Source organism: Triplophysa rosa, linkage group LG4 (assembly GCF_024868665.1).
Source record: "Triplophysa rosa linkage group LG4, Trosa_1v2, whole genome shotgun sequence".
Classification (NCBI taxonomy): Eukaryota; Metazoa; Chordata; class Actinopteri; order Cypriniformes; family Nemacheilidae; genus Triplophysa; species Triplophysa rosa.
This window is the reverse complement of record NC_079893.1, coordinates 5,066,610-5,082,200: the sequence shown is the minus strand read 5'-3', so window position 1 is coordinate 5,082,200 and position 15,591 is coordinate 5,066,610. Positions and strand designations below refer to the sequence as shown.

General features: G+C 36.6%; 1 protein-coding gene across 1 annotated transcript in view; it reads right to left on the bottom strand.

Moving 5' to 3' along the window:
• Window positions 1–3,650: 3,650 nt before the first annotated feature.
• The window catches only part of cacna1hb (calcium channel, voltage-dependent, T type, alpha 1H subunit b), a 47,614-nt gene continuing 35,673 nt past the window's right edge, over window positions 3,651–15,591 (bottom strand). Inside the window, exons 24-33 of the mRNA XM_057332321.1 lie at window positions 11,680–11,831; window positions 11,306–11,415; window positions 11,091–11,224; window positions 9,696–9,766; window positions 9,515–9,593; window positions 8,330–8,451; window positions 7,648–7,944; window positions 7,329–7,485; window positions 7,064–7,224; window positions 3,651–5,057 (exon numbers count right to left, since the gene is read on the bottom strand). Of these exons, the coding sequence (XP_057188304.1) occupies window positions 4,029–5,057; window positions 7,064–7,224; window positions 7,329–7,485; window positions 7,648–7,944; window positions 8,330–8,451; window positions 9,515–9,593; window positions 9,696–9,766; window positions 11,091–11,224; window positions 11,306–11,415; window positions 11,680–11,831 (2,312 nt within the window). The 3' untranslated portion in view covers window positions 3,651–4,028. The remainder of the gene's footprint in view (window positions 5,058–7,063; window positions 7,225–7,328; window positions 7,486–7,647; window positions 7,945–8,329; window positions 8,452–9,514; window positions 9,594–9,695; window positions 9,767–11,090; window positions 11,225–11,305; window positions 11,416–11,679; window positions 11,832–15,591) is intronic.

The following is a 15,591-nucleotide window of genomic DNA, read 5'->3' as shown; positions in this document are numbered from 1 at the left end:
CTAAGTTTTGAAATAGTTATATCATAGTAACATTGTTATGTGTATTATTTTGCATTTCTTTCAACAGATCCTGTTTTATCAGACACATTGCACCTTTAAACAAACTGATGAGAAATAGGTTTATAAAAAAAACATAGCAGCTATAGCATCTACAGATTGTCTACTTACCTTACCTCATTTGTTTCATGTACTGTATGTAGATTCATTGGTAGAAAAATGACACAAATCAGGGTTTAAACTGCATTCAGGGTTTTGAGTTGTATTTGCCCCACATTTTGAAAACTGGTTCGAACAACTACAAACCTCTTATGAAACTAATAGTGACAAAAACAACTCATACAGTATTAATTTCTGAACGCTAAAGTTAACACTTTAACAGAAAGACAGAGCAAAAAGCAATCTTTATAAATAGATACAGTAACAGTCTCTAGTACGTTCATAGTTTTTCAACATACAGTCATCATGTGTTTTTGCAATGCTCAGTTGATGCCTTCTTTCGTTAACACCTGAACCGACACACTGTTAAGAAGAGGATTGCAGCAAAGCTTGTGTTTTCATGAAGACGTAGACAATTCATCACACTCACACTATGTCACACTGCATACATAACATACTTTTCAGATATCCTCAGTACAGTGACACTTTTATATAGCAGCCCTTGGTTTTCCCGAAACCCTCCATTACACCTTCAATCCAATACAGCTTTTAGAATGATAAACACATACACACGTTTACGGTAAATGAGTAACCGAAACAAAATATTATATTAACTCCCAAATCGTATAGGGCTATTCACACCACAGAAATAGTTATTTTTAGCACAAATTGTGTTTTGCAATATTGTATGCCTTACCTTTAACAACATGGTGCTAATAAAACCCAGACTTTATAAGGGTTAAAACAGTGCAAACACTCTTAAAAATATGAAATATTATGCAAATCCAAAGATACGCATAGTGTGAAAAGCCTATGTTTGACAGGGTTTCTAATTTTATGTGTGAAAATGACACTGGCGTCAACAAGCTTCATATAGAAATACTGAAACTCAAAACTATTAAAGAACTATTATGATGAAAATGACTTCTAAAATAATTTCAAGGGGTTCATTTTACAACCGTAATGTCGAGTAAATGTTCATGGGCTACTTCATCAACTGATAGAACACAAATGTTTTTAGTCGGAAATGAATAGGAGGGTTAGCATTCATGCCAGCTCATTTCTTTGGAAGCTTTTGTGCTTGCACATAAAACATTGAAAGGTGCTTGAAACAGTTTACATTTGTAAGACAGAAGAAAGAAAGAAAGAAAGATTTAATACAAGTTAACCTCTTTGACATCATCTGTGACTGTAATTCACTTATTATGGAAGTCTATGGGGCAAGACAACCAGAAGGAACCTAAAAAAATAAAAATCTGTAGCTTGTTTTACAGTGCTTATGCAATCCAGTCATTTTTGTGGTTAAAAATAAACAAAAATCAGTTATTGAGTAACTACATAAAAAAGTGATCTTCTTTGTCACCTACATTAAGCTGTTGGTGCGATTTTGCAGGAAATGCCAGTTTGACGCATTTACCTTTGGATGACTCTTCACCCAAAGACTTTGATCTTGTTTTTTTTTTTTAAGTAAAAATCAAACTCAAAATGTGACCCAGTCTGTGAAAACCCACACTGTAAAAGTGTAATTTTACAGAATTTTACTGTTATTTTTTAAAAGCTTTTTCACGTATAATGTAAAAAACCCTGTAATTTTACAGTTAAAAATTTTCCACATATTTAAAAAAAAAAATTACATAAAAAGACTCAAATGTACTATAAAACGGTCAAAACATGTAATTTTACAGGAAAAAAAACATTTTACGGATTTTTTCTGGTGCCACAGCTGCAAGAAAATGTCAGTTGTTTAAAGGATTTTTTTTACATTGCAGATATAGTCATTTTTTATGATTAAAATCATTTAACATAATGTTAAGAACATTGTTTGAAAATACAACCTTGATATCTTTCATATTTACTAAGTAAATCCAAGTCAAAGATTGAAATTATAGTGAAATTAATGACTGAAATCAAACTTTGATGCTTGTTATCTTAAAATTAGATTATGAGACTTCAGTCTGGTTCGTACAGACGGGGTCACTAATTATTTTCCGTGCTAATCGACAGCATGCCACAGTTATCAACAGAGCTTAGCTTGTATTAGACCCGGAACAATCCTCTGACACTATATGTCCATCTGAAGGCCAACAAGATGTAAAACTCGAACCCTTTACAAAAATATCACATGCCACATTTATATACATAATCATTTCATTCATTCAGCTACACAGTCTGCATTATATCCATGCATATGTTTTAGCTAAAAGATTTCTATAAATATTGTATCCTTTGTAAGACAACAGGGTGTTACAAGTACGACTTAATTGTGAATCAATTCAATATGGAGCAATTTTGATCTCATTAATTATTCACACATAAAACACTTTGTACACTTGCGTAGCCAGTTTCACATGCACAAAACCTAATTCACAAATTATACATATACACATTCACAAAAAACAATTCACGTGCGTAAAATAAAATTATATTCTCATAAAACAAGTTTCACAAACGCTAAATACAATTCAAAGATGTACAACTGTGCACAAATATTTCGAAAGTTTAAAATGTACAAGTTTATCATGGAATGTGAATGTGCAAATCGTTACTCACGTGTGAATCGCTTTGGATTTGTGTCTTTTGAGAGTCTCAAAATACACACAAATCCAAAGCGATTCACACGTGAGTGACGATTTGCACATTCACATTCCATGATAAACTTGTACTATTTTAAACTTTCGAAATATTTGTGCACAGTTGTACATCTTTGAATTGCTATTTTATGAGAATATAATTTTATTTTACGCACGTGAATTGTTTTTCGTGAATGTATATATATAATTTGTGCACGTGAATTAGGTTTTATGCATGTGAAACTGGCTACGCAAGTGTACATCGTGTTTTATGTGTGAATAATTAATGAGATCAAAATCGCTCCATAATTCTATGACATAAGGGTTTGGAAATGGAAAATACAGCACTCCTGCGAAACAAACCTCATGTTCTGTTAAAAGTCCAGTGTGTCATTTTTTAGAGGATCTATCGACAGAAATGCAATATAATATACATAACTATGTCTTCAGAGGTGTATAAAGACCTTACATAATGAAGCGTTATGTTCTTATTACCTTAGAATGAGCTAATTCTATCTACACACACCGCGGGTCCCCTTGCATATAATTCGCCATGTTCTGTCAGCTGTCGTAGTGTTTCGAACGGGAGGGGTGGAGTGAGCGGTTGGTTGCAATTCGCAACCTTGCCGCTAGGTTTTACTGACTGGACCTTTAAGACTGACTTGAGAAATAGTCATTTTACTCTTCTTTTTACTCTTTAATTTAAAATGTGGCTTATTATGCAATGTCATCTGTACATTTTTCTAAAAATAGAAAAAATGTCTTGTGTTATAATCAAATTTTAAATTTTTATTTTTCAATGACATATCTATTTCATTTTTTATTACAATTCACATTATTAAAATGTATTTATTTACTGTACAGAAGGTTCAATTAGACCTCAATAAAAATATTACTAAAATGTTTATTCTTTGGGAATCTGTACATTTTTTTATTTTTTGATACAGCATATGGAGGTGAATAACGCAGATTTGTATTACTTGCACAAATTATTATTTCTAAGCATTACTATAAATGTTTTAATGTTACAGACTCCAAACAGAACATGAGGGCTAAAATCGCACTGGAATGAATCCATTTGGGATCAATGATGGATTTTCTCTGCATGTAAAGAAGCTTGATATCACATAAAACTTCACAACATCAATGTGTGTAATGAATACTACTAAAAGTTCCAAAACCCCAATCAATATGATCAGGAAAAAACATCAGTTCCATCAGAAACACATTGCATACTGTGGCCGACACCACCTCTTCCTGTTGTTAAAATGCTTTGCAAAAGGCGGCTTCCTGTGCGGTTGCCTAGGCAACTGAATCCTCATTTCCTGCATCCCTAGTGCTGGCCATTCTGACCAAGACCTTCTTCCTGAGTGGGCTCTGAGCTTCTCCCGCGCTTCCCACAAACCACGAACGGGCTTCAGGAGGGAAGGAGTGCGTCGATTGGTCACTATCTGAAAGCAGTTCCGACAGACTGCTCAAAGAACTTACATCTGATTGGTCAAATGAAAATTGTGGGAGGGGCAAGTGACTCGGCAGGGAAGATTCTTCCTGTGGGAGGGGCTCTGTGAGATCTAACGATTCGCACAGTAACGCAGAGTCAAACGATGGCGTCCGCCTTCTTAGGACCGAGCTGCTTTCCTGGTTGACCACTGGAGATTGAAACTCTGCCTCTGTGGGCGGGTCAATGGAGATGCAGGGTGGGCTCATCTTCTCCTTTTTGGGTACCAGCGAAGGTCCGGGGGATGGCACGGGGACCTTCATTGGAAGAAATAGCCCCTCTCCGTGCATCGAGTGTCGACGGGGGGTGTCGTGTTGGGGTGACAGGAAGTTATTTTCCATGCTGTTGTACTTGCGTAGACTATGACTGCAGGCTTCCTGTTGATGGCTCATCCCAACACGCAGCGGTCCTGAGTTCTGAGACTGGACGTCTGAACAGGTAAGAGTTGATATGTAAGGGGGAAAATGATTATAGGATCCTTTTTGGGTAGATTTTGTCATGTGTCGGTTCACCTCCTCAGGGTGCGAGGTGTTTATTTGTGCATTGGCATGCATTACTTCAAGTGCTTTTGTGGATTGTGTCAGGTGTGCAATCTGGCGTCGGGGGATGCTGCGTTGACTGTACACCTGTCCGCTTGTTCGTACACTCGCCGTTCGATTGCGCAGGGGTGGAGGGGGCGAGGCTTGTGGCGAGCAGGGGGCGGACCCGCCGGTGAGTGAAATGCCGGGTATTTTGAGTTGAAGATTCTCATTAGAACAAGGCTTGCTTGGAAAGTGTAGGCTGTCTTTGGAGCCAGGGTTTGTGGATTCGATAGAGTCGCACTTTATTGCTTGCTGCAGGTGAGAGCAGATATTTAAAAACAAGTGCACTAATACTTATCCAAGCATGCACACTTAAATTGATTATTTGAGAGCTTTCTAAAACACTTGACTGGGCAAAAAGAAATTTACTCACTAATCCAAATCAGGATTTTTCTTTTTTATATTACATTAAATTATATATAATATATATATCAGGGCTTTCCAAACTGAGGGTCACGGCCCCCCGATGAGCTGGAGGGTGTGGCTTTAGCTAAATACATTTTTTAAATATTCGATTAAAAATATAGTTATGAATGACTCTTTGTAGCTTCTGTTGCACACTTTGATGTTATCTGTAAAGAGTATACTGTGTTATGAATTACAAATATAATATATTATCAGCATCTTACTTTCTCAGAATATTATTGAAGTTTTGTGGCCATCCTCATAAAAAATATTATATAGTATTAACTATAGCAAACAGATCAACTGTAGTGTACTACACCATAGTATTCTGTATTGCTAACTATAGTAAATCGATAAACTGTAGAGTAGAATACTATAGTATTGTGAAGTATTGGCTATGGTAAATCGATTAACAGTAGTGTAAAATATTATACTATTCTGTAGTATTAACTATAGTAAATTGATCAAATGTGACCCTGGACAACAAAAACAGTCTTATTAAGCTGAATAAATAAGCTTTCCATTGATGTATTGTTTGTAACGACAATATTTGGCTGCGATACAACTATTTAAAACTTTGGAATCTGAAAAAATCGAAATATTGAGAAAATCACATTTGAAGTTGTAAATCAAAGGCGCTGTAGCAGGCCGTTGCTAAGAAGAAACAGGTTTGTTTTAACGCTCTCTATTGGCTTACCGCTGTAATGACGTTGTGAAGAGTAGATGAACCCGAAAGTTGACATTCTATGCTTTACATAGATACCAAACGTAAGTGGGTAATTCCCAAAGAGCAGGTAGCAGCGAGTGAAGTTTGAAGGAATGTTTCTGGCTATTTTTGTAAGCAAATTTGCTGCATCCACTCCAAAAAAATTGATTTTGATATATTTACGGTAGGAAATTACAAATCATGGAACATGATGTTTACTTAATATCCGAATCATTTTTGGCATGAAAAATAAATCGATTATTTTGACCCATACAATGTTTTGTTGGCTTTTGCCACAAATATTCCGGTGCTACTTAAGACTGGGTTAGTGGTCCAGGGTCATAAATGTAGTGTACTCTACTATAGTATACTGTACTACTAACTCTTAATAGTTGATAAACTGTAGCATATAATACTATGGTATTCTGTGGTATTAACTATACTAAATCAATCAACTGCAGTGTCCTATACTATAATATTATGCATTATGCAAAATAATAAACTGTATTGCACATTAATCTAGTATTCTGTTCTACCAACTATAGTAAATTAATCATTAATTCTGCGTTACTTACTATAGTAAATCGATACTGTAGTGCTCTATACTATAGAGTATTCTGTGCTACGGACTATAATAAATCGATCGACTGTAGTGTAGAATATTATAGTATTCTGTAGTATTAACTATAGTAAATTGCTGAAATGTAGTACACTATACTATAGTATTCTTTACCACTAACCATAGTAAATCAATAAACTGTAGAATATAATACTATAGTATTCTGTAGTATTAAATATAGTAAATCAATCAACTGTAGTGTACTATACTATAGCATTCTGTATTACTAACTACAGTAAACTGAGAAACTAGTGTAGGTTACTATACGACAGTATTCTGTATTACTAACCATAGTAAATCGATAAACTGTTGTGTAGTATACAATAGTATGAACTACGGTAAATTGATCAACTGTAGTGTACTTTATTTTTTAGTATTCTGTGTTTTACAAATAAAAAAAATACTACAGTGTCCTATAGTAAATATGATAATATACTACAGTATTTTTACATGTGGGAGTGCACATGCACTTGGGAAGCCCTGTATTATATTATATTATAAATCACTATAATCGAGGTTTCTGCAAACCTGTCGACGCAGGATTCTTGAGGCATTGCTGGATCTTCTTGTTCTTTGAGTTAGAAGGTGAGAGGCAGAAACCGAGTCCAAGTTTGTCTGAGATGTGGTTCCTGGAAGCTGCATTAGCGCACCATCTTCACAGGGCTGCGTGCCAAGTGACGGAGAAGAGCCTGAGGAAAATATTAATGGCTTCAGTCAAATTCTTTGTCAGTATTTGTGCCAGAAACTCAATAAAGGCTGGACAGTGTTGTGTGTGTGATTATTGCCCCATCACCTGGTAATGCAGAATCCTGTTTGGAGAATCTCTTCTGAATGGAGCCGTATTCGGCTTTAACTGGATAGAGCATGTAACTGTCATTGGGCAGAGACAGCATCCTCGATATGGACGGCCTTTCTACTGTCAGGAAGTTACCATAATTGGGATCTTTGCCCTGAAAACACAAAAAAATTGTTATAGCTGAGTGGTTTGTGTGTGATGTGAAAATCTGGTGCTTAAAACACCCTTAAGAGTAAAATTCCTTTAAAAGTAAAAGAAGACTGTGCATAAACACCTTTATACACATACAGAATTATAAATGGACCGAATTGATTACCTGCTCACAAGACAGTGTCTCCATTTTAAAAGCTCCACCCTCCGACCCTGTGGCCCCACCCACAGAGGTGGTGCTGTGTCTGCGACTGTTCTGTAGCTCCTGCTGAATCTCCGCCTCCATCTCCGCCTCTTCACGTGCATCTTGGTTGCTCTCCTCTAAGTGTTTCATAAGCACCGCGACCACGACATTCACCAGCACAAACTGAGCAATCAGGACGAATGTCACGAAATAAAGAGGTGACAAAAGTGGCAGGTAACTCAGACATTTGTCACCGTTTTTACACTCCCGCAGGGTGTCCTAAACACAAAAACGCACAAAAACACATCAGTTGTGAGTTTGGTCGCTGCTCGGTTTAGGTTACGTGACATTTGCTGAATATACGTGGATAACATATGTGACACTGCCTGTGGAATCCCGGTTGAAGTGATTTTTTTTTCTACATAAAATCATTTTACATAATGTAAAGAACATCTGCGAAAATATAACCTTGATATTTTTTATATTGACCAAGTAAAGCTATATGAAACATCAAAATGATAGCAAATTGAATGGGGGAAATCAAACTTTGATGCTCATTATCTCAAAAATATGAGCCTGGATATCACAGTCACACTTCATGACAAACATTTACAACATGTGGATTGAGAAAGGATGAGGATTATTCTCATGGTTTACGCTTTACCTTCATGATGCCGTTCCAGTTGTCGCCGGTGGAAACGCGGAATAACGTGAGGAAAGCCATACCGAAGTTCTGAAACGTGGCATGTCTGCTCAGTCCCTCACACGGATTCTCCTCAGTGCATTCTGATTTAAATACATTTTATTACATTATCTTAACTTTTGAAATATTTAAACTCTTCACGAAATGATTTTGAACATGAATTTGTTTTTATTGCGTTTGTAAAAATTAAAGCGTTAAGGCAAGAGTACAATTATGTTTGCACTTTTTAAAAAACACCATTAACACATGTATTTCAATTTACATTATTAAGGGCCATTCACACCATTAACAATTACTATAAACTCTATAACAACGATAAAGGTATACGAACGATATTACAGATGATAACATTGTTTATCCTAAGCCTGTGCTCTGCAGTTACACATTTTAAATGTGAAATGGTGCGTTCAGAAGCTAATTTAATTATTTGCAGAGTAAATTACATCTAAAGTTAATGCAGATGCAAATTTTGTGCCGGCGATGCGAACGACACGAATTGGGCAACGCAATCACCACGAACATGCGTTATTTGCTTCAATCGCGTCTTCCGCGCAAAATTTAACTTGAGCGGGAAATTCACACGAAGAGTTTATTGACACGTCCGGATGTGTGAAGACACTCCTCGCCGAGCAATGTTTTTATTCGCGCGAGTGACGTGACAAACAAATAATCCCGCGAGTAAGCTACGGACGCAGTGATTTGCTTTTGGTGTGTACACAACGTAAGGGCCTTTACATTTTAATGGATTTTGATTGGATGTCAGCTGGAAAAAATATTGTAGTTACTGTATTGTAAATATACTGTAGTTACCACACTGGTGTGAATGGGCCTTAAAGGGATGGTTCACCCAAAAATGAAAATTCTGTCATTATTTACTCACCATAAAGTTGTTCCAAACCTGTATACATTTCTTTGTTCTGCTAAATAAAGGGTAAGATATTTTAAAGAATAGTGGAAATTGTTTTGAACACAGCTTGAGGGTGAGTAGATACATTAGAATTGTTGGGTGAACTATGCCTATTACTTCAATTAAAAGCTCTCTCTTCAAAACCCTGCCCTAGAAAAACATGTCAACCAACCCATTGACTGAAAGGTCTTGTTTTCATATAAAAACATACAGTAACAAAAAACAAACCGGCTACTGACCGAGTTTTCCAAAGAGCTCGACTCCCAGAGCCGCGTAGATGAAGAACAGCAGCATGAAGAGAAGACCCAGATTACCCACCTGAAAAATACACGAATAACCACATCAGCACAGCATCATCTGGGGTATCTGTAAAATCATTTGACAAAACACACCACCAAAACAACCAGTGAACTTACTGACCTGTGGTAGAGCTTGGACCACAGTATCCAGAAGAGCTCTCATTCCTGTGGCCATCTTCAACAGCTTCAACACTAAAAAGACATCAGATCCATCAGACTCCTGCTGACATAAATAACATCTGTCTGTCCAGATCCTCCCACCTCTGCTTCTTAAACCTCAACTGCTTGTTCCTATAAATTCATCTACAGCCATGGATTTCTCTAGCTTCACCTTATACCTGCATGGATATACAGTATCTGCTCCTCCTTGTCTGGGTTGATAGAAAGTTGTCATTGTGTTCAGAGTGTCTGTAGAGACGTTTTGCTGACTGTCTCGAGTTGACTGCTAGATTTCAGCCCCGGGTACATTGTGCTCTTAAGCAGGAGTGTAGGAAAGCAGAACAGCCTTAAAAATGCTAAGATGCAAGTTTTTTTACCATAGGTATTGTCAATAAAAAGCAGAAAGTTTCTTGCAACAACTGCTTATTTTAGCACTTCATACTAACATGTCACATTCTGTCCTGACAAAACCTCTGAATTTTGTGAAACCTTTCTGAATTTCATTACAGGTAAGATTGATACCCTTGCATTTCAGCGGCACTCTATGACATGTTTTGAGCTCAAGTCGCTACATTTGAAATAGATTTTTTATATATATACTGTATATATATGTGTGTGTGTGTGTGTGTGTGTGTGTGTTTATATACAGCATATGTTTATGTATATAGAAATATATATTCCCTTCCCTTCCTTACTTTTTTTTTACAAAAACAAGATTTTGAATCGCTGTTGCAGATGTGTTATCTTTTTTTTTTTTTAAGTGTTTTTTGCATAAATATGCATAAATATTCTATATTTACTGCTACAAAATCACACAAATCTTACATATTATAAAAAAAACTAAATAATTTAAAGGGACAGAAAATCAGTAATCATTTACTCACTCTCAAGTTGTTTCAAAACTGTATAAAATTATTGGTTCTGTTGAACACAAAAGAAGATATTTTGAAGAATGTGGCAAAATAAACCGTTCTGGGTCACTATTGACTACCATAGTAGATTTTTCTGTACTATGGAAGTCAATAGTGCCCCAAACTGTTTTGGTTACAAACATTCTTTTTTAGCAGAACAACGAAATTCACACAGATTTGGAGCAACTTGAGGGTGAGTAAATGATGACAAAATTTTGATTGAACTATCCCTTTAATATTTTGTATGTTTTTCTGAAATTATATACTGACTGAATTATAGACTACATATCAATATAGTCCAAAAAAGTCCTGTTTTTCACCCAAGCCACTATATTTTTCCGATCTATTAAATTGATCTAAAATCCAAATTTCTCATTGTTCCTTCACTTCACTGTATATACGCTTGGCTTGGCTTGTATATGTATGTGTGCTTGTGAATTCATTACCTCTGGCAATCCGCAGCACCCTCATGATGCGTATGATCGTGGGGTTGATAGGCAGGGAAGCATTCAGGTCGATCTCTTCTAGAGTGATTCCCATGATGGAGAGAAGAACAATAGCCAGATCCAACTGATTCCACCTGACAGAGACAGATCCAGAGATTTACCACTGCAGACGGAAACAGATTTTGTGCTTCGGCGTCCACAAGATGGAGCCTCACCTCTCCTTGAAGAACCTCCTGAAGCCAAAAGCCACCAGTTTGAGAGTGGCCTCGATCACGAAAACCAGCGTAAAGACATAGTTACAGTACTTCAGACCCTCGTCCAGATACTGAATAACACATATACAGACAGAAAAATATAACATGAATGTGTAGCAAACTTTAATTTGAAGTCAACATGAAATCCAAACCAATTTTGATACACACATTTTGTGTTTTTCAGCCATTTTTCCTTTTTAATCATCTTGTTTAACTCTTAAATACATCAGTTTGTTTGGTGAAACAAATCAAGTTGACTTGATACTAGATAAATACTGTTAGCATTTTTGGAAACAGCCTTCTGTTATGTGTAATGTGTGTGCACTCCTGCAGACCTTGGGCTGTCCGTAGTGCTCCATTGACATTGTGAGTACATTAATGGCGATGATGATGGTGATGAAGAGGTCCAGATAATGGCTGGTGCAGAGCGTGTGAATAAAGAGACGTGCGGGAGAGTAGTCTGCGTAGTACGGCCTCTGCAGAGCCTCTGAAACACACACACGCACACACGCACACACGCACACACACACACACACACACACACACACACACACACACACACACAGAACAATAGAACATCATTAAGCTGAATTCAGGTCATTCAGGTACTCACACACTCATCACAGCATACCTCTCAGCATCCGTGGTGACATTCATGAAATAGTTGCAGAGTTCAGAACAATTTTCTTCAGATGATGAATGATAAAACATTGACAGCCAGTCAAAATTCCTTTGAATGTAAAGGCTCGACATTTAAAATGTGATACTGCAGCACCAGAGCTTAAAATAAAAATAAATAAACCTAAGACAAAATACAATAAAAGAACAATCATAAAATAAAACAAAAAATAACATAAAATATCAATATAAAAATAGCATAACAAACATAAAATAATATAAATAAATAAATAAAAATAACATAACACACAAAATAAAATAACAAAACAAAAAATCAAATAACAAAATAAATACCATATATAAATAAAACTAAATCAAATGTAAAATCAAACAAAACAAAAAACAATGAAATTAACTGATGTTGTGGACACTAATATAGTCATTGTTCTTAAAATGCTGTTTATCAAGGGGCTAAATGTCTAAAAACATCCTTAAAAAAACAAAGAAAAACTTTCAAAGTCACCTTCATTACTTGTGCACACACCACATTTCCATGTAAATTAAGCTTACTGTTCTGTAGATTTATTATTAAAAAAAACTTAAGACCCTCATTCGTTTTTAAAATGTGACTGCGCCAGGACTGCATGAATGCAGCAATGTTATACAGTATTTATAGAGTATGCAAAGCACACTGCACTGTATAGGCTGCTTTATTGTCGCTGTTAAACACAAGCACACTGACCCAGTTTTTATCCGTCCTGTAAATTGCTAACACGGCAGCGTGTGTGTGTGTGTGATCACAGTTAGGAAACAGTCAAGTCATTGAATGGACATTAAAAGTGTCCCGCCAAACATCCCCCCACATCCATCACTGCTCCATGAACGCTCAAGGTGTCTTTGAGAAGAGTTTTGCGTATATGAGAGACAGGGAGAGAGAGAGAGAGAGGTTTTTAGATAGCTACTATATAATTGTTAATTCAGTTTACAGTTTCCCCTTATAAAAATAACTGGTGGCTACAACAGTGGTCAGAAAATAGCATGGTAATTTTAGGAACACCATGGTAACAGATTATAACCATATTCATACTAAAATGTCTCTAAAATACTCACTTTAGTTTGTACCAGTTTGTGCACACGCAAGACTGATGTAGTGTTAAAAAACTGAAACAGTTCTTCTGGACCAAAGTTGGACATTGTTTATATTTTCTGAAGGGGTCTATAGGCAGTTTCAAAGCAATGACAGAAACAAACGTTAGTGCGTATGCACGCTTTTATGGCCCAAACTTAACTTCCGGTGCACATCCACAAAGTAAAGAGTCCCTGTAGACTAATTCTGATAACAAGCAAAAGAAATAACAAGTAAATGACATTAGCTAGCAAGTTAAAAGTATGTCTAGCCAGTATTATTTTGTAGAAAACTGTTACTTGGCTAAACTTAAATGTGACAAAGTTACACGACCCATTCAACAAATGTTTTATTTAATAAAATGAACATACAATAAAATATAAATATAATTAATATTAATACAAATTAATTAAAATATAAATACTATTATTAGCCACTAGCCAGACCGATAAACGAACACAGACTGGAAGTTAACTTCTGGACAGGTGTGTGCGTCAGATGAAACGTCTATAGCAGTGGTCGGGAACCTGTGGCTCTTTTCAAAAATCATGTGGCTCACCAGGTATCTTACCCTTCACCAACATTTGATCATTAAAAACATCATAATATATATGAATATTTCAGGTTGTCCTGGCCAATACACGCATGCAGTGCTATGGGCAAGCCGCGTCACGACACTAATCAACGGCAAACAACGTTATATGGTAACCTCTCGAGTCGGCAGCCCAACATCATGTCAAAAGCCAACAGGCTCTCAATTCGCGTGCTTTTTACCCAGAGCGCGAGGTCTTTAGAAGAGCGAGCGTCATGCTTTTATTGAAAGTTACGGCTCTCTGTGGCATATGATACAGAACTTGTTGCCACGCTACGTAATCACATGTAAAAAGTAAAAAACACATGGAAGCAAAGAAGCAAACTGCGACTCGTCCAGGGGCGGACTGGCCATCTGGCGTACCGGGCGTTTTCCCGGCGGGCCGCTAACGTATGGGTCCGGAATGGAGGCGTTGGCCACTAACGTATGGGGCTGTAACGGAAGCGTTGGCCGCTATGCAACTACAAAGCTACAGTCTTGTATAAAGTACTTGAAAGCAATACTTGAGTAAAAGTACAAGTATCTTACCAGAAAATGACTTTGGTAGAAGTTAAAGTCACCCTTTAAAATATTACTTGAGTAAAAGTCTTAAAGTACCTGACATTTAGTGTACTTAAGTATCAAAAGTAATTGTCTGATATAAAATGTACTTAAGTATTAAAAGTAAAAGTAAAGGTACTTAAAAAAAGTGAACGGTTAGAATTTTGAGGTAATTAAATCAAAGCAAATCTCAAGTTCAACAAAATGCATGGTGCTTTTGAAGACGTGAGTAATCCAGAACGCTCCTCTGTAACCTGCCATTAATTAGCCTAATGTGGTCTAAAAAAAAAATCCCTCCACCGGTGTAACGCTAATTTACCTAGGAAATATTTGGCCGCCACTTAGGCTATACCAGAAACCGTTATTAACCATTTCAGTATTATGTGTTGAATTAATTCGGAGGGAAAATCATGGGTGTTGTTAAATATCTGCACATTGGCTAATCAGAAAAGTTAAGCACACGTTAGCCTGGCCATCACGTTAGCCAGATATCTGAACAGGCTTATGATAACTAATTCATCTTAAATAACGTTGACATTATGGCTTCACTGAATGAAAATTAATTTAACCTACCTCGATGTGCTTCTTCAGGTTGGACGGGGAGTTTTTTAATGCCAATATTTCAGTGACTCTCGGTAGGCATACCGGGTTTCCATCCAAAGTTGCGAATTTAGCTTATGCGCAAAATTGGAATATTGCATAAAACATTTGCGAATAAGCACCGTTTCCATCCAACTAGTCAACCGTCACTTCCTAATAAACTGGAACTAAATATCAATAAGAAAAGTAAGAGAAGCCACTGAATATAATAGTTTTCATATATAATAATACTTGCGCAAGCAGACGATAGGAAACTCAATAAATGCGGTGCTTTTGTGGATGCCTGCTGTTCGGGAAACACAGTGACAGTTCTAAGAGGCAATTACAGAAATAACAGGTCATTAAAAATGACCATCACAACATTTCTGATGCTGTGTCACAAGATCTTACTCTGGTTAGTCAGGTTACACCGGCCGTCTCATAGTGCAGTTACGTGACTTTTTGGAGGAATTTATTCAGCAAATGCATTTCCATCTCCCATTACTCGCATTAACCCTTTTTCGCAAAAATGAAAAACCACCTCAAGTGAGCGTAAAAACTTTTTTGCGAATTAAGGGTTTTTAATTCGAAATTTGGCGTTTCCATCACTCGTTTCTGATGCGAAACTTCAAAATGCGAATAAAACCAGAGTGATGGAAACCCGCACTTAATCCGGTAGGAAGAATTTTTCACTCCAATGTACAAAAATATTTCTTGCACATACGGCCACGGGTGTGTAACGTTATCTTTGTCACCACCACTGAGTTCACCAAGTTCGCCAAGTCGAGATGC